The 24,142-nt window shown below is 32.6% G+C and overlaps 1 protein-coding gene across 3 annotated transcripts in view; it reads left to right on the plus strand.

Moving 5' to 3' along the window:
* The window catches only part of LOC123699842 (cyclin-dependent kinase-like 4), a 32,528-nt gene extending 10,617 nt beyond the window's left edge, over positions 1–21,911 (plus strand). For 2 of the 3 annotated variants that reach the window (XM_045646880.1, XM_045646882.1), the window contains exons 4-9: positions 3,757–3,922; positions 11,957–12,064; positions 19,449–19,591; positions 19,833–19,928; positions 20,608–20,739; positions 21,774–21,911. In XM_045646880.1, coding sequence (XP_045502836.1) covers positions 3,757–3,922; positions 11,957–12,064; positions 19,449–19,591; positions 19,833–19,928; positions 20,608–20,739; positions 21,774–21,875 — 747 coding nt within the window. In that variant the 3' untranslated portion in view covers positions 21,876–21,911. Of the gene's footprint in view, positions 1–3,756; positions 3,923–11,956; positions 12,065–19,448; positions 19,592–19,832; positions 19,929–20,607; positions 20,740–21,033; positions 21,154–21,773 lie in introns of all 3 variants that reach the window. The other variant, XM_045646881.1, reaches the window with a different exon arrangement.
* The last annotated feature ends 2,231 nt before the right edge of the window (positions 21,912–24,142 follow it).

Here is a 24,142-nt window from a genome sequence, read left to right on the forward strand (position 1 = left end):
CATAATGTTATAGTAAGCGGAACGCGAGCGAGCGAAGCGAGATACATTCGTGGGCCGTAGCAGCTCTGAAAATATGAGCCAATAACAAAAAATGGCTGCCCTAAATCCTAATCAATGTAACGATTGCATAACCAATTGCATCGGCTTGATTACGCGAAACGAGTTATTTTCGACACGGCCTCACGTGCTGTTTTTCACCTTGCGTTGAATTTAATATAATATTATCTTTATCTGATATAAATATTACAAAAACTATTATTGATGACAATTTAAGCGTGTTGAAATGATTAAACTTTTTTCATATACTTAAGTTAAATTTATAATTATAAAAATATTCAAGTAGTCACAATTTTAAAGGAAATACCTACTCGATTATACCTAATTTTGAATTGAAAAAAATGTTAAAGTGATGTACCAACGCAACGTTTTTCTTTTACCTATTTGTTGATAAAAAATGTAATTAAAAATTTGATTCTTGAGTTAAATATTGTTCTTTTTTTCTACTCGTAGGCATGAAAAACACGAATAATTGTTAGGCTCAATAATTATTAACGTACGTAAAGCATTATTTTTTTATATTTATTGAGGGTCTGTAATTCGCTTCCATATTTCATAACTTCATAATAAACAATTTTTTTATGTTAATGTTGTCTTATTACTTACTGTTTATACGTTGTTTATACGTTGTAACTACTGTATGAATAACAATTTTGATTTAACTATAGATATGTACATTGTACATGATATGTATTTGGTATAATTATTAATGTATGCAGCCGTTAAATGTAAGTTGTATTAAATCTGTACATACCTAAAAAGTAAAATGAGTATTAGAATTTTGAATAAAAATTTACGTTTAAGCACTCTTTAACCTCGACACATTAACTGAAATCCATATTATTAATATTATAAATGCGAAAGTAACTCTGTCTGTCTGTCTGTTACTCAATCACGCCTAAACTAACTGAACCAATTTTCATGAAATTTGGTATGGAGATATTTTGATACCCGAGAAAGGACATAGGCTACTTTTTACCCCGGGAAATAGGATAGGTATTATCCCGGAAATCCCACGGGAACGCGAACTATGCGGGTTTTTCTTTGACTGCGCGGGCGAAGCTGCGGGCGGAAAGCTAATTTATAATGAATTGTTCACAGAACCAATAAACCCAGTTTTAGCTATAAAATACGGTAGTCTTTCAGTTTTACATAATAGAAATCGTTTGAATGCCTGTCAATAAACTTGAGGTTCAAGTTGAAATGAAACAGACCGGATAATTTATTAACAATAATGAATTTGGAAGGTTAAAAACTACAATATTGCTATTGGTAATATTTGTATGAATCGATCAATAATTTAATTAATATGTAGTAGATAGGTAACAAAGTTACAACATTTTTATTCGTAGCGAGTAAAGAGCGTGTGTGCCGAACATACGTGTCAGAAGTGGAACTTCTTTAGCAAGATTCAAAGGTACAACAAGTGATAACTGCGTTAAAAACAACCGACTTCAAACTTGCACTTGCAAAATTTACAAATACCTACAGACAAAAATGCTCATAAAATAAAAACTACTGGGCCTATCCTCGTAACGCCCAGGCTATTTTTACCAAACATTGGCTTGCAGCCCAAGTACCTTTTAAAAGGTTCACATGGTGCGGACCCAGAGGTGATGAAATCTAAAAAAAGTGCCTTTTTATTTCCGTATGAGCGTGGGATTTTTTCTGCATGTAAATGTATGTCAGCGGAAGGTTTTGAGACACTAAATAACCCCAAATTCGTTATTCTTTATTTAGGCATATGGGCTTTAATGTATTACAAAACCCGATTTCCCAAAATTCGTATTTTTGATATTATTGATTAGCGGTAGACAATATAGGGTTTATTTTATATTACAAAAAACAATGAACATAAATATTTGGATTAATACATGTCTTCCAAAATTTTAATGACCAAAAACATATCTCACACTTACAATCTGAGAAAAAAATATCAATTTTTGAACAATATGATCATTATTTTCTGTACTTATTATTTTTAAAGGCTAGTTTATCACGTGTTTTTGGATTTCTATCAGAAGAAATCCACTTCCAACAAATGCCAGAAGCAAAAATTAACAAGTTTCTAAATTGGACCCAAAAACACTATATAATAGCAACCCATATACCTTTTAAAATCAGTATGATAGTAGGTAAATTGATATAATATTTCTATAGAACTTTTAAATACTTAATTTTGCAAATAAGAGTTGGTTTATAATAAAAAAACTATTATTTTCAGATTCTTCAGAACTGGAAGAGCTTTCTTGGTTTTGGTTTATGTTGTAATCCTCATCTCCAAATAGTTCATACTTTTCTATATCTGACTGATTTAAGCTTCATCTATTTGCTCATCTCTCATTGGGTTACCTGAAAAGGATAGGTACCTACTAAAAGATTCTGTAACAGACTAAATAATTTACTTTTATAAATAAAATTATTGAATTTTACTTGTTAACAAAAATCGAGTGGGTAGTATAAAATTTGCAAAATTACAGCTACCCACTTAGATCGACATAAAATTTGCAAAATGCATTAAGGACTGGATTTTTAATTCAAACTTTTTCATTCATGTAAACTTTTATAAGTGTTTATGAAAACTGTTTTTGTTTTTATGAACAACCTCACCAACCTTAGTAATATCGCATCAACCGAGAAGAACTGGCAAGGAACTTATATTGTAAAGTCCCACGAAGAACCGGCAAGAAACTTAACAGGTTCGCTGTCCAGTTACCTACTCTTTTAAAGTTTTATGACACCAACATGTCTATTGACACGTGGACCACTTATCCCAGCTACCACGTGCGTAATGCCACGTGATAATAATTCATAAAGAAAACGCGTTTCTCTCTAATAATGTGCAATATTATACGACCTTCCACACTCCGGGCATCTTGCACAAACATCCTAAAGTCGAATATCGAAATGTACACTTACAACATGCAGCTGTCGTAAATTTTTATCAATTATAATTTATAATCGTTATAATGCGTTATTTCGTAATGAAATAATGTCTCCGCTGCATCTTGGAACCTTGAAGCCTTTTATGTATTGTTTGGAAAAGGCGCCATTTTTTTATACAACCTTTATCAAGAGAAATCAATGGTTCTTCCTCGATTGACTTCATAACTTGTAAAGTATGATTTCCATGTAATTGGATAAACTTATTAAGAAATTATCTGCAAGTTAATTAGTTAATAGGCTTTTTTAAGAATAACGCAAGCCAAAAAATGTATTAAATTTTTTAATTGTAGATATAATTTACGAATTTTCACAGTAAAATTTTAAGCAAACTTAATCAGTTTACCTATGTAAATAAATGTCAGATTGAAAGAAAGAAAGAAAGAAAAACAAAAGATTGTTTGTTTTAATTTCGCTTATGCGGGAGATATTTATAAACATGAAATATAAATTTAACTATAATACGAATTACGGTTATGTTTTAAATGGAAATACTTTTTTGATAATTAATTTTCATAATTAAAAAAGTAATTCAAATAATAAAAACAAAACATTTATTTATCTCCTGTTTTATATCTACAAAACAATTTTAATAGAGCGAAGCAATTACTGTGCAAAGCAGCTCAATCTGTGTGTGCGAGGAAATCGCGTGAACCACCGACGGTTTAGCTTGTGGTTTAGCTGCTTAGCAATAGCTTCGCGAGGCTGCTTGCTCTGTGTTTACCCATCTAATAACACCAAGAACACGTTCACCAGGGCTGCCCCGAACTGCTCTCAAAGCAGATCATCTGGCAGACGCTGCAAGGCGTGGCGTACTGCCACCGGCACAACTGCATCCACCGCGATGTGAAGCCGGAGAACATCCTGCTGACCAGCGACGGTGTGGTCAAGCTGTGCGACTTTGGCTTCGCTAGGATGATCAGTGCGTATTGTAGTTTGTAGAAATGTGCTAGAATGAATTGTGAACATTTTGCATGATTTTTTTTTGTTCCATGGTCTGCTGTCAAAGCAAATTATCTGGCAGTCGTTGCATTGTGTGGTCAAAACTTTGGCTTCGCTAATATGATCAGTGCGTATTTTAGTTTGTAGAAATGTGATAGGTTACATTGTGAACATTTTGCATGTTTTTTTGTTGTTTTATCTTAGTTCAGGTAGAATACATATAAATTCTGCCTTGGGAAAATAAATAATTGGCTAACTGCTGCCGCATGATCAGCTTCAAGAGCATCAGAGATCATATAGCAAACGCTGCGATTCTATTTCAATTTTCAACTTTATGATCACTTTGTATTGCTGTCTAGTATAATTAAGTTTGGCATGAATGATATTGTTGAATGGTGATTAAAATTGTGTTAGATGCTGGGATTTTTGGGTTGCCATTGCAGGCTCAAGTGTAAAGGACAGTTGAATCAGTAATCCCACCATCCGAAAGCCAAAACAAACGATTAACATATTCTGTACAAAAAAGAAGATAATGTGATTTCCAAGAAAAGTTTTGACAAATAAAATTGAAGAAGATTTTTCCCCTAACCTGCCCATTTTGAAACTACCTTCGCTCTTTTACATTTCCTTTCCTCATCCCAGGTGGCTCCTGCTCCTCAGAATACTCAGTTCACATCATGATCCCGTTCGGAGTGGACGTCAGGAGGAGAGCTAGTACCTATTAAATTTATGTTTTTGTAGCTATTTCTCTTTAAAGTATTTTAGACGCATAATTGCACGCCTCATAAGCGAAGCGTTGAGGTGGGTACTACTGTCACTTCGCGCAAAACATCTGATTTTTCAAACTTAAAATGTCTTTATATATCATACATTGCACTTGTAAGATAATACATACACACACATATTAAGAAAAAACACTATTTTTAACATTCATGATATTTTTGATGTCATTTTTGTTATTTAAACTAGTTAAAAAACAGTTTAAAAAAGTTCTGTCTTGGACGTCCGTGTGTCTGTATGTGCGGAGGATTTTCTTGTTAACACGATAGCGACCGAAATACTTTACTAATCGAGTCTTTTTTTTTCTCTTACGCTTGAGTATGCTCAGGAACCCTTTCATTTTTCAGGGTCTGATTCGATGTGGTTTAATTGTTATTAAATAAACAAAAAAGTTTGTAAAATCCAAAAGTGCACGCCTCATAATCTCATCCTTTACAATAAAATTGATTATTTATAAAGGTGTATATAATATAAGTATGTAGATACACTTGTTCTCATGTGCCAATGCTCTTGTACTGTCTCAAAACAGTTGGAAAAGTAAAGAAAGCGGTACCGTAATAATTGAGCTATTTTTCTTGTGGCCCCACCTAGATGTGAAACTGCGCAGGTTTATGGGACTGTCTACCAACTTATTTTTTTAAACCTTGGCTTATAGTATAAAGAATCGAGTTTATAATGGTGAATTTTGAGTACACTATATATATAAAAAAAATAAATAAAAAAAAGTCGATATTTTTTTTTTGTTTATTTAATAACAATTAAACCACATCGAATCAGACCCTGAAAAATGAAAGGGTTCTATTCCTGAGCATACTCAAGCGTAAGAGAAAAAAAAAGACTCGATTAGTGAAGTATTTCGGTCGCTATCGTGTTAACAAGAAAATCCTCCGCACATACAGACACACGGACGTCCAAGACAGAACTTTTTTAAACTGTTTTTTAACTAGTTTAAATAACAAAAATGACATCAAAAATATCATGAATGTTAAAAATAGTGTTTTTTCTTAATATGTGTGTGTATATATTATCTTACAAGTGCAATGTATGATACATAAAGACATTTGAAGTTTGAAAAATCAGATGTTTTGCGCGAAGTGACAGTAGTACCCACCTCAACGCTTCGCTTATGAGGCGTGCAAAAAAATATCGACTGTTCTCCATAATTTTAGTATATCTATATATTATATTCTTTATTTACACCATATACATAAAATATATCTACATACTTATATTATATACACCTTTATAAATAATCAATTTTATTGTAAAGGATGAGATTATGAGGCGTGCACTTTTGGATTTTCCAAACTTTATTAGGTATTGATTTGGTAGGATTTGTTGGTGTAGTTGTCACTGTAGCTAGCAAAATACAATCATCTATAATAACAGGTTACATTACATTTTAAAATGTGAATGTTTTATAAGTTTAGCTCCCAGTTTAATATTCTTATATTCCCAAACATACACAAAATTCTTCTAAGTACTACTTACGCATGTGCATATGCACATGTAATAACTCATACCTTTTAAAATACCATAAAACACCCATTAAAATAACCCATACGATAACATTATAAGGCAGGTAGCCTATATAAGTAAGGCCGATCGTCGATAAGAACGGATTGCAATCTACACTTCCCATCTACTTTCCAGTGGGCTACGATTTATGACTAGCGTTATATTTCTGCTCTATTTATTGGAAACCCTGCTTTTATTCGGCCACGTGGATTTTTGAGAATTAGGTATACATGTATTTAGTCGCTACATAATTAGGTATTATATCTAGAAGGGAATTGCGTATTATAAAACAATACAGGTTGAGTTTTTGCTTTGATATACTGTATTTTATCACAAGTATGTACAAGTATCTGTGGTATCAGTGAAATTTTGGTCAGTTTGTCAAATTTGACTCAAATGACTTACATTTAGGTACCTACTTCAACTTAGGGAACCGCGTAAAGTTCTATCGAAATCGTAATATTATGTTTTATAATATTATGGATAAAATTATAATGTGTATAGTTATGATGTAAATTGTAATTAAGTATATGTCAGTTTGCCTTTAAGTTTATAATAAACTCACCTCTACTTGTCCTACTTCATTATAAGCAAGGAAAGGTTAAATATAATATAAATAATAACTTAAAATAAAAACAGAAATAAAATATGCTAGTCAGGTATAATCTCACTTTTCTGCTGGTAAATACATGTATGATACATGAGCTTTTTATTTTTAAGTTTGTTAGTGGCAAACATTCAAAACTATTGAATCAGTCTAGTAGTTCTTTTTCCATTCAAAAATACCATAACTATTCTATATAATACTAGCTTCCGCCCACGACTTTGTACGTGCATCCCCGTTTTTCCCCGTTCCCGCAAGAATTTCGGGAAATCCTTTCTTAGGGTACGCTTACGTTATGACATCTACCTGCATGCCAAATTTCAGCCCGATACGTCCAGTGGTTTGGGCTGTGCGTTGATAGATCACTATATCAGTCACCTTTGAGTTTTATATATATAGATTAATAGATTGAATAGTAAGTTAGTCCTTGACATGTTTTAAAGCCCCGGTCAAATAGATATGTACGGTCTAATGCGTGTAGCAACGCATACGGTTTATGTGTTTGTACTAATTAATATTATATGTCAATGCGGGCATAATTAAAATACGAACGAAGTGCCAGTGTATAAAAGTTCATAAAGTGTAAACACATAAATAAGCTAGGTAGGTACACAAGCAGTTTAGAGTCTTTTCATTTATTTTTAACCGAATCTTACTTTTCCTTTTTTTTTAAATCATGAAAATTTCACCCAACAGGATCGTGTGTTTTTAAAGTTTTGGAATTTTAGATAATATTTTGAAAATATAATTATGTATAATACAGTTCACTATAGTAGCTTTCATTGAGTAGAATCTTAGAATTTTGTAAGCGTTATAATTATCCCCCATCTCTTATGTAATTGGCAGATAATAAAGTATTATTTAAACTGCTAAGTACTTAAAAAAATGTTTGCTCATCTTTATGTCATACACAAATCGTAATTTATGAAAAGAAATCACAACACAGCGACCTACATGTTACGATATTTTAATGTTCTTTACAACATAAGTGTGTATTAATGGGTGTTATGAAAATATCTCATCAGGTGATTTGCGAAATGTATGTGTGAGATGATCATCTTGGATTATGGTAAAACTTGTTTAGATAGATACTTATAATATAGCGCCGATACATAGATAAAGAGTAAAGACACAGATGAAAATGCAGTTATATAGATTATATATTTTTTTGTAATAAAATAAGTACTTCTGTACTTACTAAATAGACAGTTCGAAAGAAAATAGTTACTCATCATACGCAGGATGCAGGATATGCAATGAAATAAGAAAAACATATTCTTATATTTGCACTAACTAAAAAAGCTCTCTCTGAGTAGGTAGTGGACGGAAATACTCAGATATACCTATCTACAATTTAGATATCGTGTTGTATTGTCATAATTAATTAATAACAGTTGAATTTAAAAAGGGTATAGAATACATAATAATAATTTTTCAAGTAGTAGGTAATAATTTTAATGTTTCTTCTAAGTTTAAGGACGCTGTCACAAATCTGCGTTACTCAAATTTAGGTATCTAACGTCGCCACGTGGTTCGCGGGAACATCGCGCTCACGTAAACATAGCGCATTCCATTTTATAGACCATCTTCATACTTGATATTATTTTTTTTTATATTTTTATTGAAATTGATTCCAGAAGATTACTGGGAACTTTAAAAATTCATTTTGTTACTATTATTAGTAGGTACGATCCTTATAAGTATTTTAGTGTATTCAACCAACTTAAAAAAGTGTGACTATTTTACAACAATTTGAATATGAATTGTATTATTGTATACAATATCGAAGCTTTTTAAGAAATGTATAAAATACTTTTTTAAGAATTATTATCATACATAATATTATATGTTACCGGCAATATAATATTAAACCCGGCATTGTAAGCAATTCTTAGTAAATGTATGTTATTCCGAGAAACAGTCGGAATGAAATAAATTAAATTCGTTACCACACATTCACATTACCTATATCTTTAAATATGAACTTTTCCTAAGTAGCAAACACATTTGCAAATGTGGGTGGTTTTTGGGGTAGCTATTAACCAATATGAGGTCAAAACTAAAATCCAAGATGGCACCGACGAAAATTTGAAATCTTTTCGTCATGGGTGTCATTTTCAAGGAGTTGGAGTAGCTATTAAATAAGTATTAATCAATATGAGGTCAAATCTAAAATCCAAAATGGCGCCGACGACAATTTGACATCATTTCGTCACGGGTGTCATTTTCATGGTTTTTGGGGTAGCTATTAACCAATATGAGGTCAAAACTAAAATCCAAGATGGCGCCGACAAAAATTTTATATATTTTCTTCATGGGTGTCATTTTCATGGTTATTGGGGTAGCTATTAACGAATATGAGGTCAAAACTAAAATCCAAGATGGCGCCGACGAAAATTTTACATCTTTTCGACATGGGTGTCATTTTCATGGTTTTTGGGGTAGCTATTAACCAATATGAGGTCAAAACTAAAATCGAAGATGGCGCCGACGAAAATTTTACATCATTTCGTCACGGGTGTCATTTTCATGGTTATTGGGGTAGCTATTAACGAATATGAGGTCAAAACTAAAATCCAAGATGGCGCCGACGAAAATTTTACATATTTTCGTCATGGGTGTCATTTTCATGGTTTTTGGGATAGCTATTAACGAATATGAGGTCAAAACTATAATCCAAGATTCCGTATTATTTGTATTATAATATGTGCATTGTGCAATATCGTAACACACACGAAGGCATATTTGATGCGTTTCACTTCAAAAAACAAATAAAAAATGAGCGTGTAGTATATGGCGTATGTTGAGCGGAACATATGTGATGTAGGTACCTAGGCGGTGTCGTCTCCATATGTATATCTCAATGGTATTATCAGATTACTGAATATAACATAGTTACCTACTTACTCATATGAAGATGATTATTAAATACCTAATTGGAACATTACTTTGTTGCTTTATTTCATTTATGTGACAATGACATATATGTATATGAATCGATTAAAAATATTAAAAATCATTTTACAAATTTGACTACTCACCTTGATTAATACTTTGCCTTAGTAGTAAGTAGGCTATATAATTCAGTAGGTCGAGCGTCTCGGTAGTTATTTTACTTAGAATGTGGTTTTAGAATGACCCTAATGCGTTTATAAGTGATATAACGGTTACTAACATCAGTGAGATTAGTATCGGCTTTGATTTACCATCTACGGGTTCCTTACGGGTTCTATATACATAGTTTATGTAGATGTAATTGCAGGATAATATAATTTTATTGAATGTACAAGGCGACATTTTTTAATCAGAGCCATAAATAGTAACAAAATTTCGCATGGAACTGAACAGTCATAGTACCAACATTAAACTTTCCTAAGTATCCTGTACCTCAATCCAATCCTTATTTTATACTAGCTTTCCGTCCACGGCTTCGCCCGCGTTTTGAAGGAAAAATCCGCATAGTTCCCGTTCCCGTGGGATTTCCGGGATGAAACCTATCCTATGTGTTAATCCAAATTACCTTCTATATGTGTGTTAAATTTCATTGTAATCGGTTCAGTAGTATTTGCGTGAAAGAAAAGACATCCTCACAAACTTTCGCATTTATAATATTAGTAGGACGTCTAGAATTTAGATTGCAGGAAATTAGGTTTGAAATGTGATATTCGTCTAATTGTGAGTACTTAGCTACGAAGCTACAATGAAATTGAACTATGTACCTAGCTACTTAAATTTTGACCTTAAATTATATAGACACAAATTATGGTAGTTTTTAGTTGTTAGAACAAGTATTAGATTAGAATAAGATTATTAGAGATAATATAGGTAAACCAGAATCTGATGGCAAATAGGGAAATCAAAATTTTGAGTGTGCAACCCTAGGGAAAATGGACTGAACGATCTTGATACTGCTTACTTTTTATTTTGACCTCAACATCATTATTCACATTACATAAGTGGATAATACTGTACTTAATAATGAGATATCCACGTAATATTATGTAGGCACTTATTACATATACATATTATTTTTATATAGGTAATACAATATATTATTTATTTATATATACCTATATTTGTAAAATATGGATTTAATGATAATCCAGATCAAAACTAGATTCATCGTATCATATCATATAGGTAGTTTATAAAATACCTATATGATATGATACGATGTTTTATAAAATAAAACAAAAATAAAATATGTAAAATCATGTTTATTTTCGTTTTTCGTTCTAACACATTATAAAATTGACTTGGACTGCTTGGACTTGACAAATAGCCGTATTGTAAACGCCTGTAATAAGTTTCTATAAAATTATATTTTAATCAACAAACAATAGTATAGTTAAGTACCTACTTATAATATTTTTAATTTAAAGTATCACAACGGGTAAGTCCAATTTAGCACTAAAATCTTTCACGCGCTTTAAAATTGAAAATTGTGATGTGTTTGATCCTTCTTCATCGAATGTTTTTCTATAGACATTGTAAACAACACCTATTGCTTGTGATCGCAGTGGTTTTAGCGATATTTCGAAGATTTTGAAGACAAAATCCTAAAAATTAATCATCAACACAAATAATTTGACAACCAATTTGATAGTTGTCAAATAAGTTGCCACATGAAAATCTTTTATTTTTGAAATATAAATATGCCATCAGATTCTGGTAGACCTATAAATGTATTGGAATAACAATGAAAATGTCTACAGTCATGTCACAATCTTTTGTTCTGACTTCCAATAGAAGGATATTCTTCTAACGTAGGTATTTTTGAAGTTAAACTTCTTTAGGCGTGTTGAGAGTACAAGTATATCTTAATATATATAAATCTCGTGTCACAATGTTTGTCTTCAATGGACTCCTAAACCACTTATCCTATTATAATAAAATTCGCACACCATGTCCAGTTCGATCCAACTTGAGAGATAGGATAGTTTAAATCTCAAATCGTTTTAGAGAAAGCGGGCGAAGCCGCGGGCGGTAAGCTAGTTGATATATAATCTTGCCAAAGAAGTTTCACTTAAGTATGCTCGGCACACACTTTTACTCATATTTATCAATATTTTCTTACACTAAATCTAACAAGTATTCCACCAACATGTCCAGGTCCAGGCGAGAGCTATACGGACTACGTGGCCACCAGGTGGTACAGAGCTCCAGAACTGTTGGTCGGCGACACCATGTATAGCACGCCTGTGGACGTTTGGGCTATTGGTAAGAGCTTTATTATTAACTAGCTGTTGCCCGCGACTTCGTCCGCGATTAGGTCGTTTTTCATCATTCGTCGTTTAAAAAAAATACGTGACACTTTATTTTAAAATGTTCTTAATTATTGTCTCTTATAAAATTTAACTACATTAAAATTGAACACTCTGATAAGAAAATCTTAAAATCGGAGAAAACATGAATGAATGTGATTTAAATTCTACATTACTTAGTATCAAATAATAATCTAAATTATAGAATATGTACCTAAGTATTAAATTACGTTAGTTCACATACTAACTTTACTAAAAACACGATTTCTATGACTATCTTTCGCGACAACTAAGCATGTTTGTGGTAATACTGTGGCCTGGGCGTTATAACACGTCCAGGGAGTTCCTGAGTGCCGATATCACCATCTTGAGGAAAAGCTTCTAATGTCGATTTAAAACTGCATACATACGAATTAACCTGTTCTAAAATTGTGAAATGAGTTCAGTTTTAAATTTGAGAAATATTGATTTCTTGTATTCCACTATTCGTTGTAGTCGAATACAAAATATATTTAAACAAACTTAGGTTGGCCTTCAGGCAAAAGGGATCCTATCAAATGGTAAACTTGACCTTGTATCTTAAAAGTAAGCATGAACGGACCTTCTGATAATTATTGAGCACCAAAGGATCATTTGAAACGCACTACTTACTATAAGAGCGAATATTGTCTAATAACAGTTTACATTGCACAGTATGTTCCTCTAAAAGGAGTGATTTCAAAGGTTCCGGTGTATCTTCAAACGAAAGCCGACTCCTTACTACACTTAAAGCATTACTTAAAAGAACATACTACCACAGAATACATAATAGTTGATACTACGTTAATATCGCCTATACAGAAGATGATCTGTAATCAATTGTGAGGTTATAAGCAAACCCACTTTTATATTTGTCAGACCACACCACCAAATTCGTAGATTGTTTACCTCAAGTCATTAAGACTATGACGAAATCTGTCTGCAGTAAGACGGGCCTCTCGCTATTCGTTCGTTTCCAGAGACCGAATACTTAGTTTCAATTCTTAATCTTTCATTAAACAAACTTATTAATCGTTCTTGTCTCATATAATTGTAATATTCGCGTCCCTACTCTAGTCATTGCTTATGCTCATGTTCATCTTCAAGAGATCGAATAATATTATGATGCACCCTATCATTTGTCAAACGGTCTTCATATTGTACGGTCATAAGTTTCAGATTCTCGAGATAAAATATGTCTGTCGTGATCAGTAGTGAGACGTAATTCCCTCTCAGTGAGGGTTTCGGTCTCACGGGATAGTACAATATGCCGTTTGCGATCAGCTGTGAGACGTCATACCCTCTCAGTGAAGGTTTCGGTCTCACGGGATAGTAGGGGAGACCGGGTTTGGTTGTCTCACGGGTTGGTTGTCACAGCGGTCTTAATACAAAAATGAACTATCGAATAAGTCTGTTGACCAGCGTGGCTAGAGCGATACAGTGACAACGCTGTCCCCACTTCGCGTCAGACCGCCCCGATCTGCCGTGAGGGCCTCACACGTGTTTATTGTTTTCGCACAGATTTTTTATGATATGAGGACCGAATATGCTCCTCATAACATCACTTTTTGTGAACGAAACGACAGCGCGGTTTAATTCAATGCCAACACCATCAGAAAAAAGGATTATTTTTAATTGTGAAAAAATGTACCTATTATGATTTACACTACATATTAACACTCTTTTAACATTTAACATAAAATATAAGTCTGTGAGTGTGTAAAAATAAATCCAGCTAATTACACATCAAACTTATGTTTATAATTTGGTATACGACATGAAAATATATTAATTGTCAAGCAATAATAATACAGATAAATACTGAACATAAGCATAATAGATATTAAGTAGTATTAGTTAAAATATACTTTGACTACATTGACTGTTAGTCAGTTTATTTTTACTAACAACATGTAAATGAAGAAGAAATAATAATTACCAACGAACTAACCTTTTCTATAATACTTAACACGGCACATTTTTCAAATTATCTTGCTCAACTCTACTCAAAAATTTGAGGGTTTTGTTGGAACTTTAATATGTAAAAACTATGATATATCTAAACTACGATACAACTTGCATACGGAAATGCTCATTACAATTGTGAATCTAAAGAATAACTAACAACATACTATTCAATTTAATTGAGCTGATGAATATCTTTTGCCTGGAAGAAATCACCGTCGCCTAATAAATATAATGTGTTTTCTTATAAAACCGTTACAAAATTTATTTTATCTACTTAAATAATGAAAATGATATATTTATAAAATATAAAACATATTATGTAAAATGATTAAAAATAAATAAATGAAGCAACTACGATTCAAAGAAAACATCTTTTTCAGTGTGAGAATGCTCTTAGCAATCCTGGATGATGAACTGTATATCATGTACTCTGATCCCAGTACGGTCAGTACCTCGATAGCCATAACGATAAATATTATAATCAGATAACCGCAAAGTCAAAATAAAAACATTAGGTACTTGTAAAGTTGTGAGTGCAAAATTTACGTTTCATTTGGCAATAACATTTTTTTCGGTACTAAAACGTAGTAGTTTGATATGTGGTTGGCTGCCCCTCCTCTCCTTCCTGAAAAATATCCTCCAAACTTTCCCGAGACACTTCCAATGATTGAATCATGGGACGTTGGACATTAACTTCAGTCAAAAATTGACGAAGCGGATGATTACTAATTTCCACTTAATCCTCGCTGCTATTTATCATCTAATCATCAATTTTCAAGTGGTGTAGTAAAAATATCAGCATAAATCGTCCTTCAAAGGCGATATAATTTTATGAGCATTGAATCTGTTAAAAAAAAAACAAAAGTTAACTGTAAATCTATAAAAAAGCTACTTACAAATAACATTTTATCAAAAACTACTGTTCCCAATGCACCTCAAAATAATAAAAGAATTCATTTTATTATTAACCGACTTCAAAAAAAAGGAGGAGGTTATCAATTCGGCCGGTATATTTTTTTTTTTTTTTTTTTTTTTTTTATGTATGTACACCGATTACTCCGAGGTTTCTGAACCGATTTACGTGATTCTTTTTTTGTTCGATGCGGGATGGTGTCGAATTGGTCCCATAAAAATTTTATTCGGCTAGGCCTAGTAGTTTTTATTTTATGAGCATTTTTGTCTGTACTCGATGACTTAATTTCAATGTAGCAAGTAACTTTGATTCACTTCCCGGTAACCGATTGAGCTGAAATTTTGTATACGAATGTAAATTGGATAGCGATGAAACATTATCATGACATGGAGCTGATCTGATGATGGAATCGGAAGGTGGCCATAGGAACTCAGTAATATATTGACTCAACTTTATCGAGTTTGGGCTCGTTTGATTCGTGTTGAAAAATACACTAAAAAGTATTAAATAAAAATAACTGCGTTAAAAACAACCGACTTCAAAAACGGAAAAGTAAGAAATAAAAAAGATTTGATATTATTAATTACTACATATTATTTTTATGTGCTATTTATTAAATAGGTTTGAAGTCGGTGCCAAACACTAAGCACTTAGTATTAAGCCCATGCACCGACATCAAACCTATTTAATAAATAGCACATAAAAATAATATGTAGTAATTAATAATATCAAATCTTTTTTATTTCTTACTTTTCCGTTTTTGAAGTCGGTTGTTTTTAACGCAGTTATTTTTATTTCATTCTAAAAGTCTAATATAATACCAACAAAAAACATGAATTGCTATCATTATAAAAAAAAATACCTATAAGTAACAACTTACCTTTTGTGGGGACGCATGATGGTGAAAATTCACAAAACACGAAGATTGCATTTTGATATTTTTGGTTTTATGGCATTCAATTGCTTTATAAATATCACTACATAGTATAAAAAAGTCGCTTTCTCTGTCCCTATGTCCCTGTGTCCCTTTGTATGCTTAAATCTTTAAAACTTCGCAACAGATTTTAATGCGGTTTTTTTAATAGATAGACTGATTAAAAAAGGAAGATTTTATATATAATTTATTAGGTTTTAGACAAAGCGGACGAAGCCGCGGGCGGTAAGCTAGTAAATTTATAAAACACGAAGATTTTTAAAATTGTAACTAATGAACACAATCATTAGATTAACTGTAGATAATGGTGTCTAGTTTTACTTAAAATAATAAACATCTACCCTCACTTTAAAAAAAATGTAGTAAGTATATTTATTATTTACACGAAATATATCTTATAGGGAACGGAAGATAATTATGGGTTTAAGAGTTAAATAAATAAATAACATAATTATATTTAAATTATTAATTTTTATAAAAAATGTAAAATGTGTAAAATTAACATTATACAACTTTCTTTTTAAAACTATGTTTCTCTTCCCAAGTTACTTAAATGGCATAATGTTTATAGTGTCAATCTGGATATTGTCAAACAACATTTATATATGCGTCATTTGATTATTAATTTCCAATAGTTAACGTGTGTTTGATTTTTATCATAGATGGCGCTGTTTCAAATTTGTCGTAATACTGCTAAGATTCATTTAACTGTTTCTCTGCCAAAATTACGTAAATGACGTAGTTTTTATAGTGAAAAGCTAGATAATAGCGTGGCTTACTCAAAAACAACATTTAAACATGAGTCTTTAGATTGTACGCTGTCGTAATACACGGAATACGTAAGAAAAATAAAGGTTCACAGCTCCTCCCCCGTAGGTGATAGCTTAATAATATGTAGCCTATAGCCTCACCCGTCCTGTTAGTAATATTCATGCAAAATTTGAAGTAAATCTATGCAGTACTTTTCGAGATTAGCTCGGACAAACATACAGACAAACAGACAAACAGACAAACAGACAAACAGACAAACAGACAAAAATTCTAAAAACTATGTTTTTGGCTTCTATATCGATTATAGATCACGGCCCAAGTATTCTTTTAAAAAAATATTCAATGTACAGTTTTGACTTTCTTACGATTTTATTATATGTATAGATTTATCTATGTATTTTTAGGTTTATAAGAAATTTTCTAAGAATAGGATCGATTCTGCGCCATTTAAAACGAATTTTTACGACGAAAAAGCGAATAATCTACACTTATAATTATGCACCCTTACTCTCACTGGCTATGTAGGTATATTTTGAACATTTTTTCTTTGTTTCATGTAATAATATGAACCCATATAAAAGTCCCAAGTAACCTTTTATGGCATAAAGCTCAAAATATAATAAACTCCTTACTCCGTTATTTTATATTTACCTTTGTACGGTTCAACGTCTTATACTGGTTAACCTTTACAGTAACGATGGCACAGAGATGTGCTTGTAATTTCTTTGTTCTCTGCAATTTCTTCCGTGATTCATGTTTGATGTACATGAAATGTTAATGTTGCCGTATAAAAAAGCTTTTTCCGAGTTATTATTAATTATAAATCATATTTATGGATATGAGCTTTTATGGTGTTTTTATTGTTTTGCTTTGTATATAGTCATTATCGTGTAATTAATGTGTCCTACCGTTGGAAAGATGGCAAAAGTCTTTTTTAAATAGCTTTATCTAGATAATATGTTTTTGTAGGTATATGTTTACATAAACTGATTAGGCACTTTCTTTGTTAATGTTATACAATGGTAAATCCAATTAGTTTAAATCGGTTTTACGATTAAAACAAGAAAATATATCGAAGGTAGTGTTCTGAAGGTGTATTACAACACTTTCGATAATACTTGTATACGTAGTATATTATTATTAGTCTGTGATAATACTTAACTAAATTCTACATTCCCTACTGTTAGTAATAACAGATAGATGGCTAGTTTATTATAATTATGCCGTAGGTATTAAAAATTGAACAATTTATGAAGCTAAATTCAAACACTGCAGGAGATCAAGAGCCATTTTAGAATTTCTCGGAATATCAGTGGGAGTAAAAAATAATATATTTTTAATTATTCTAAAATTAAAGTTCTCCTGGGAGTCTGGAAATATTCTCTAATTTTGTATTATTTACGTTGCATTAATGTCTGCCTGTAAAGTTGGAAATAACATTTTACAAGTTCATAATATTACCTACAAATTTGATTTTATGTTGTTTATGTTTTAATAATTTCATTACGCTTTTTACGAGATAGAGATAAACTTGGAGCATTATTTGCAGTATGATTATTCAAGTCCATCTATATCTCCATCCATTTTTTTATATATTTACCTACCTTTATTCTTCAATATTTCTGCATTCTAAATTTATAATTTGATTCTTTTTACCTACTTGCCCCGTTTTATGTGCAAGTTCAAAGGGGTTACTTAACATAAATTAATGGAGAGAGTTCGGGCCAAGCGGCTAATCTTGTAGCATATTAACCTCGTTTCTAGCTCGATTTAGGTATCCTAGATTCTACCTGTAACTGGGTATTTAAAAGTTTTATATCTTTTGTGAAAATATAGGCCATCATTTCCCTGATAGTTACCTTCGCCAAAGCACAGAATAATAACTAGTAGCTAGCGAAAGTAAAAATATTTATACTGTTAGGTTACATGTAGAAATCTATTTTTTTGCGGTATTGTCTATGAATGCAGCGGTTAGGCTAGCTAATGCCTAATGTTTTAATCAAATTTAACTTGATATAGAAAGACAGACAGTTTGAAAGCGGGCCAGTATACTAGTTACCTAACAGAAACAAAACAGCACATTCCACATATTTTTTCTCCAAACCATAACAAATTATGTGCGGCCTAAATATTCTAGAACGTTCGATTGCCGCCTAAGGGTTCATACGCACTATGCGGGTAGCCGCGTTGCGGGTAGCCGTCCGGCTGACCGCAAGCACAATTATGTACGTAATATTCATTTATATGCGCACTGCGATGCGGCTACCCGCAGACCGCTCCGGTTGCTCGGAGAGCTGCGGCCCGAGTGACGGCCAGCCGGACGGTTGCTATACGCACTGTGCGGTTCAGTCTGCCACAGAGCAAGTAATATAGGATATGCAGTCTGCGGCTGCCCGCCATTGAGTGAGTGTGTGCACGTGGTTGCAAAATGCTTGCTCTCATCTCGTGTTTGCAAATAAGGATGCACCCAGTACTTCTTTCTTTGCTTTTCTTCTATACGTAACGTGTGTAAATGTAGTAAATAGCTGCAACTTCTTCCATTTCCATCTTTGAAATGGATCGACATGACCGCAAATCGCAACGGTTCTTCAACCGCACTATGCGGGTAGCCGCATTGCGGGTAGCCGTCCGGCTGGCCGCATTCGCAACCGCATCCTGCGGTCAGCCGGACGGCTACCCGCAATGCGGCTACCCGCATAGTGCGTATGAACCCTAGGACATTCTAGAACTTTGCAGGGTGCGTGTTCGCGGAGCTGCTATCCAGTGAAGCTTTATGGCCGGGAAAGAGTGATTTAGACCAATTATATCTAATTAGGAAGACTCTTGGAGATCTGCTGCCACGGCATATGACGATTTTCTCGCAAAACTCGTTTTTTCAGGTAATACAATAAATGTAACACAAGTAATGTGTTAAAAAAATAATATCTGTGCTTTGTAAAGTTAGAAGTTAGAACGAGTACCTTCTTAACTGTGCTAATATTATGTGCAATTTAGGTACTTGTTCATTTGTTTCATTGAGCAAATTAACTGAGGCAAAATGACTGAAAATTTTTATTAAGTAGGTATCTAAGCTTTGTTTATTATAGGAAAATTATCTAAATAGCTCTAACTAATTTGCAGGGATTGGCTTTACCAGAACCTACTAATTTCGAGCCGCTAGAAAAGAAAATACCACCACGATACGCGAATAATGAACTGATTTTAGACTTTTTGCAGGTGAGAACTAACTAGCTATTAGACTATTTAAAGAACTTAAAAATGCAACAGTTTTTCTGGTTTATTCTTAAAATTGTATTTTTTTAATGTAACTATAAGTATGTTGATTCTATATTTTTTCATTATCCTACTTTGATCCAACCACAAATAAAGAAACCACTGATATTATCTTAGTTCTGCTTTTCCTAAATACTTCTTATTTACCTATTTAAATGAATATTTCGCGCCATCTATCAAGAGTTGCTAATTTTCTAGCAATGTTTTATCGTGCGGATGTTTATTTCATTCATATATCAACTGGATAAAATATATCTTACTCTTCGCAAATAAATCTAATAAATAAATAGAAGTATGGTTTATAATAGGAAGCTATTTATTGTATTTTAAAAATAACGACTTCCTATCCTATTAAAGACGTTACGATAGTTAAAATAACAAAAAGAATAACACTGTAACACAGCAATTCATTTTTATTAATTAGGTACATGTTTATTATATATTTTTTTAGTAATTTTTGTAATTTCTATAACTATTTTTATATTCAAGTTTCAACTCAAATTTCAGTGGAAACTGGAAGGTATTTGATATAATATATTAGTAAATAATGTAATTATAATGTATTGTATAGTTTCAATCTCAAATATAAATAAATAGTCTATAGAAGTTTCTGGGTTTCCAGAAATGCCTGGACAAAGACCCCTTAATGCGGTGGACGTGCGAACAACTCTTACGGCATCCGATCTTCGAGAACTTTCTATTTACCTTACCTTCGTCTGACCATGATGAGTACGAGCGGATCCGGAGGGCGCAGGTTTGTATGTGGTGTGTGAACGGCTGGGTATAATGGATTGTTTTTTGTTGTAGAAATAAAATAGTGAGGCGTTTTAGGCAAAAGACTGTTCTACAAAAAAATCGTTATTTCACTATCATGCACAAATTCATATCATAGGTATTTTTATTCTAATATCGCGAAGTCATTGAGAAAATATCGTCTTTCGCTACCTTATCCTTTAGAAACCTAGTAGTGACAGCCATAAAAAAGAAATATTTTTGAGTACCACCTAAATGAAGTACTTAGTTATTCTAAAATATTTTGTTACCACAGCAAAATTTCAATGAAAGATCACGAGCGTTGTATGAAGAGACATCTACACACATATCTGATAGCACTGCTTTGTCCAAGAAAAGTAAAGGGAAATAAGGGCATATTTTGAGGTACCCTCAGGTAGAGGAGATTAAATAAGTATTTTTTCAAGTTAGCATTTTAGGATCAAATATTCAATTGTAATTGATAGACTTGTAAAAATAGTAATCATATGGAAAAGTTAAATATTATTTTAATTCTCATATTAATAGTAATTTTGTCTTAGACTTAATGTAGATTTTCCTACTGTGGCAATATATCATACTTGCGGTAATCTTCTAATATATAAAAATCAATGCCACTTTTCGTTGTAATTCCATAACTCGAGAACGGCTGAACCGATTTCGATAATTCTTTTTTTATTATATTCCTTGAAGTACGAGGATGGTTCTTATGTAGAGAAAACGTTAATATGTACCACGGGCGAAGCCGGGGCGGACCGCTAGTATATTATAGTTACTAATCCATCCATCCATCTATAAGCTAGCCCTTATTTATTTATAGCCTTTATTGCCAATATTACAGGTGAAATTTTTAATAAAAAATAACTAAAAATTAAATTTCTATGTGGGTGTTCGCGTGTCCTTGTGACCCCTAGCATTTCATAAATAGATGTTACATACACATACTTCGGTTTAATCTCTTTAATTTGGGACTAAATTAACAGCATTATAAACTAACTTTACTACAAAAACACCCAGGTACAATCATCGCCGCTGCTACCTCAGCTGATTGTGAACGAGCGATCCCAGCCCAAGAAGAAGACAGAGATGGAGTCCCGAGGCCACCTCCCCACCATATGACTAGCACCGCGACGTTAAATTAAATGTTTATTGCTATTTGTTTGTTTTATTCGACTACTACCCTCATATTATGGACGTTTAAAATTATGACATATATATTTGTAGTTTCACATCTAAATGTTCATTCTCTTGATAATAAATCAGCTGATACTTAGATAATTCAGCATCTTGATTTTTTTGTTCGTACCATCATACTATTTAATAGTATTGGTAGGTAATCAAGAAAATATAATACATTTGTTTTGTTAAGTTTTTGAGAAGACTATAATTATATGCAATATTTGAAACTATACATTATTTAATGTAAAAAGGAATTAATTAATTGTGAAAATATGTGTCTAATAGATGGAGTACAATAATTTGGAAACACAAGGAATAATGATTCCAAATCAATAAAAGAAATGCTGATTAATTACAAACCATTTTATTTATACTTGACAGTCATTTAAACAACTGTTAAGAAAAATTAATTTACTTATACCTTTTCTAACAGCATAAAATATTATCTAATAGGTAGTTTAACAATATCCTCCATCACATATTATTTACAACCCCCTCCATAAGTTCTTATTCTCGGAAAATCTGGAAATAGTAAAAGGAAAGTTTAATTAGACTTTGTTATAACTACTTATTAATGAAATTTAATTTAATAACTTCACAAGAAAGATAGATAATTGTGGTTTTACTGTACATCAGATTTGAACTTGAAACTTGGTAATGTCTAAATATTAATGAATATTTTGGAGAATTGAATATTTTCATAACGTATGCAGCCCTATACCCATTTATATAATAATTTTACTGATATATTCAGACTGTTTATATTCCAGTATTTTTGGGTCTACAATCTCAGATGCTACATGTAAGGTTATTTAGAGGTTTCTTATTCATGAGTTCAGGATTTAACATTTCATAAAGCATGATTTAATTTCTAAATGCTACAAACCGCTGGTAAACTCTTCCTATCTTTCTCTGGTACAAGAACGTCGACATTCTGTAATTTCATCCAGCCGTAGTGGCTTCCCGCGATTAGTGGAATTATAATGAGGACCACGAGGTTCTTATTAAGAAATTGCCTCACGTTGAACATGTTTAAACTTTTATTATTTTCTCTTTATTTAAAATTATTGCTTTTCTCGATCTTTTTCGGTGACAGATCATACATCACATTTGACAAATATTACATTGACATTGTTTTTAATTTTTTTATAGGTAGGTACAATAACAAGTTCAAAAATATCAATGTGACAACTGACATTTACAGCAAGTTTACAGCCTTTTTACAGCAGTTTACAGTTTACAGCAATGACTGGAATTAGGAATCCCGTGGGAATCCCACAGAACAGAGGAATCCCATCATTGGTTTACACGTGGTTTACACTTTACAGCCAATTTACAGCTGATATCATGTGTCATTTGGATTTTCGTTTATATATTATAGTGAAACTTTTATTACATCGTCTCAAACTTTTTGGTCTGTGTAGCGCATGTCGCGTGTACTAGCGGCTGCCGAGTAGGTATACCTACTCGGCAGCCGACCGTCACGCGACATGCGCTACACAAAGCAGTGTTCGGAACCGTTCGAACAGTTTCACTTTTACCGTGGTTTCATAAAACCACACAACATTTTTTGCTTTTTTATATTTGCCTTTACTGAATAAAATATATTTCATACTACTGCATTTGTTGTGACCTTGTTGTGAAAAATAAAATAGAAAAATATTAGTTTTTTTTTTTTTTTTTTTTTTTATATTAGAGTGGGCAAACGGGCTTGTGGAGCGCCTGATCGTAAGCGAGTCCACCGCCCATATTCATCTACAGGGGATTCTGCAGGTGCGTTGCCGACTTTTTGAGATGGAGGTACACTCTCTTCTTGAAGACACTCAAGTTGTAGACATTAGGAAATGTCGCTGCGGGGAGGCTATTCCATAATTTGGTAGTTCGTGGTAAAAAGTGACGAGAAAAACGCACTGTGCTCGTACGCCAAAGATCTAAGTGGTGAGCATGAAACTTTGCCTTGTGACGGGCAGAACGATGGTGGAAGTCTGCGGCAGGTATCAGTTCAAACAACTCGTCAGAACACTCTCCATTGTACAGACGATAGAATACGCATAAAGATGCGACGTCTCGTCGTAAAGCTAGTGAATCCAGCCGATCAGTAAGTGCCCGGTTGCCGATAACTCTGACGGCTCTTCGTTGCACGCTATCGAGTGGAAGGAGTTGATATTGAGGGGCACCGGCCCAGAGGTGGGAGCAGTATTCCATAT

The sequence above is a fragment of the Colias croceus genome, chromosome 18 (genome assembly GCF_905220415.1).
Source record: "Colias croceus chromosome 18, ilColCroc2.1".
Classification (NCBI taxonomy): domain Eukaryota; kingdom Metazoa; phylum Arthropoda; class Insecta; order Lepidoptera; family Pieridae; genus Colias; species Colias croceus.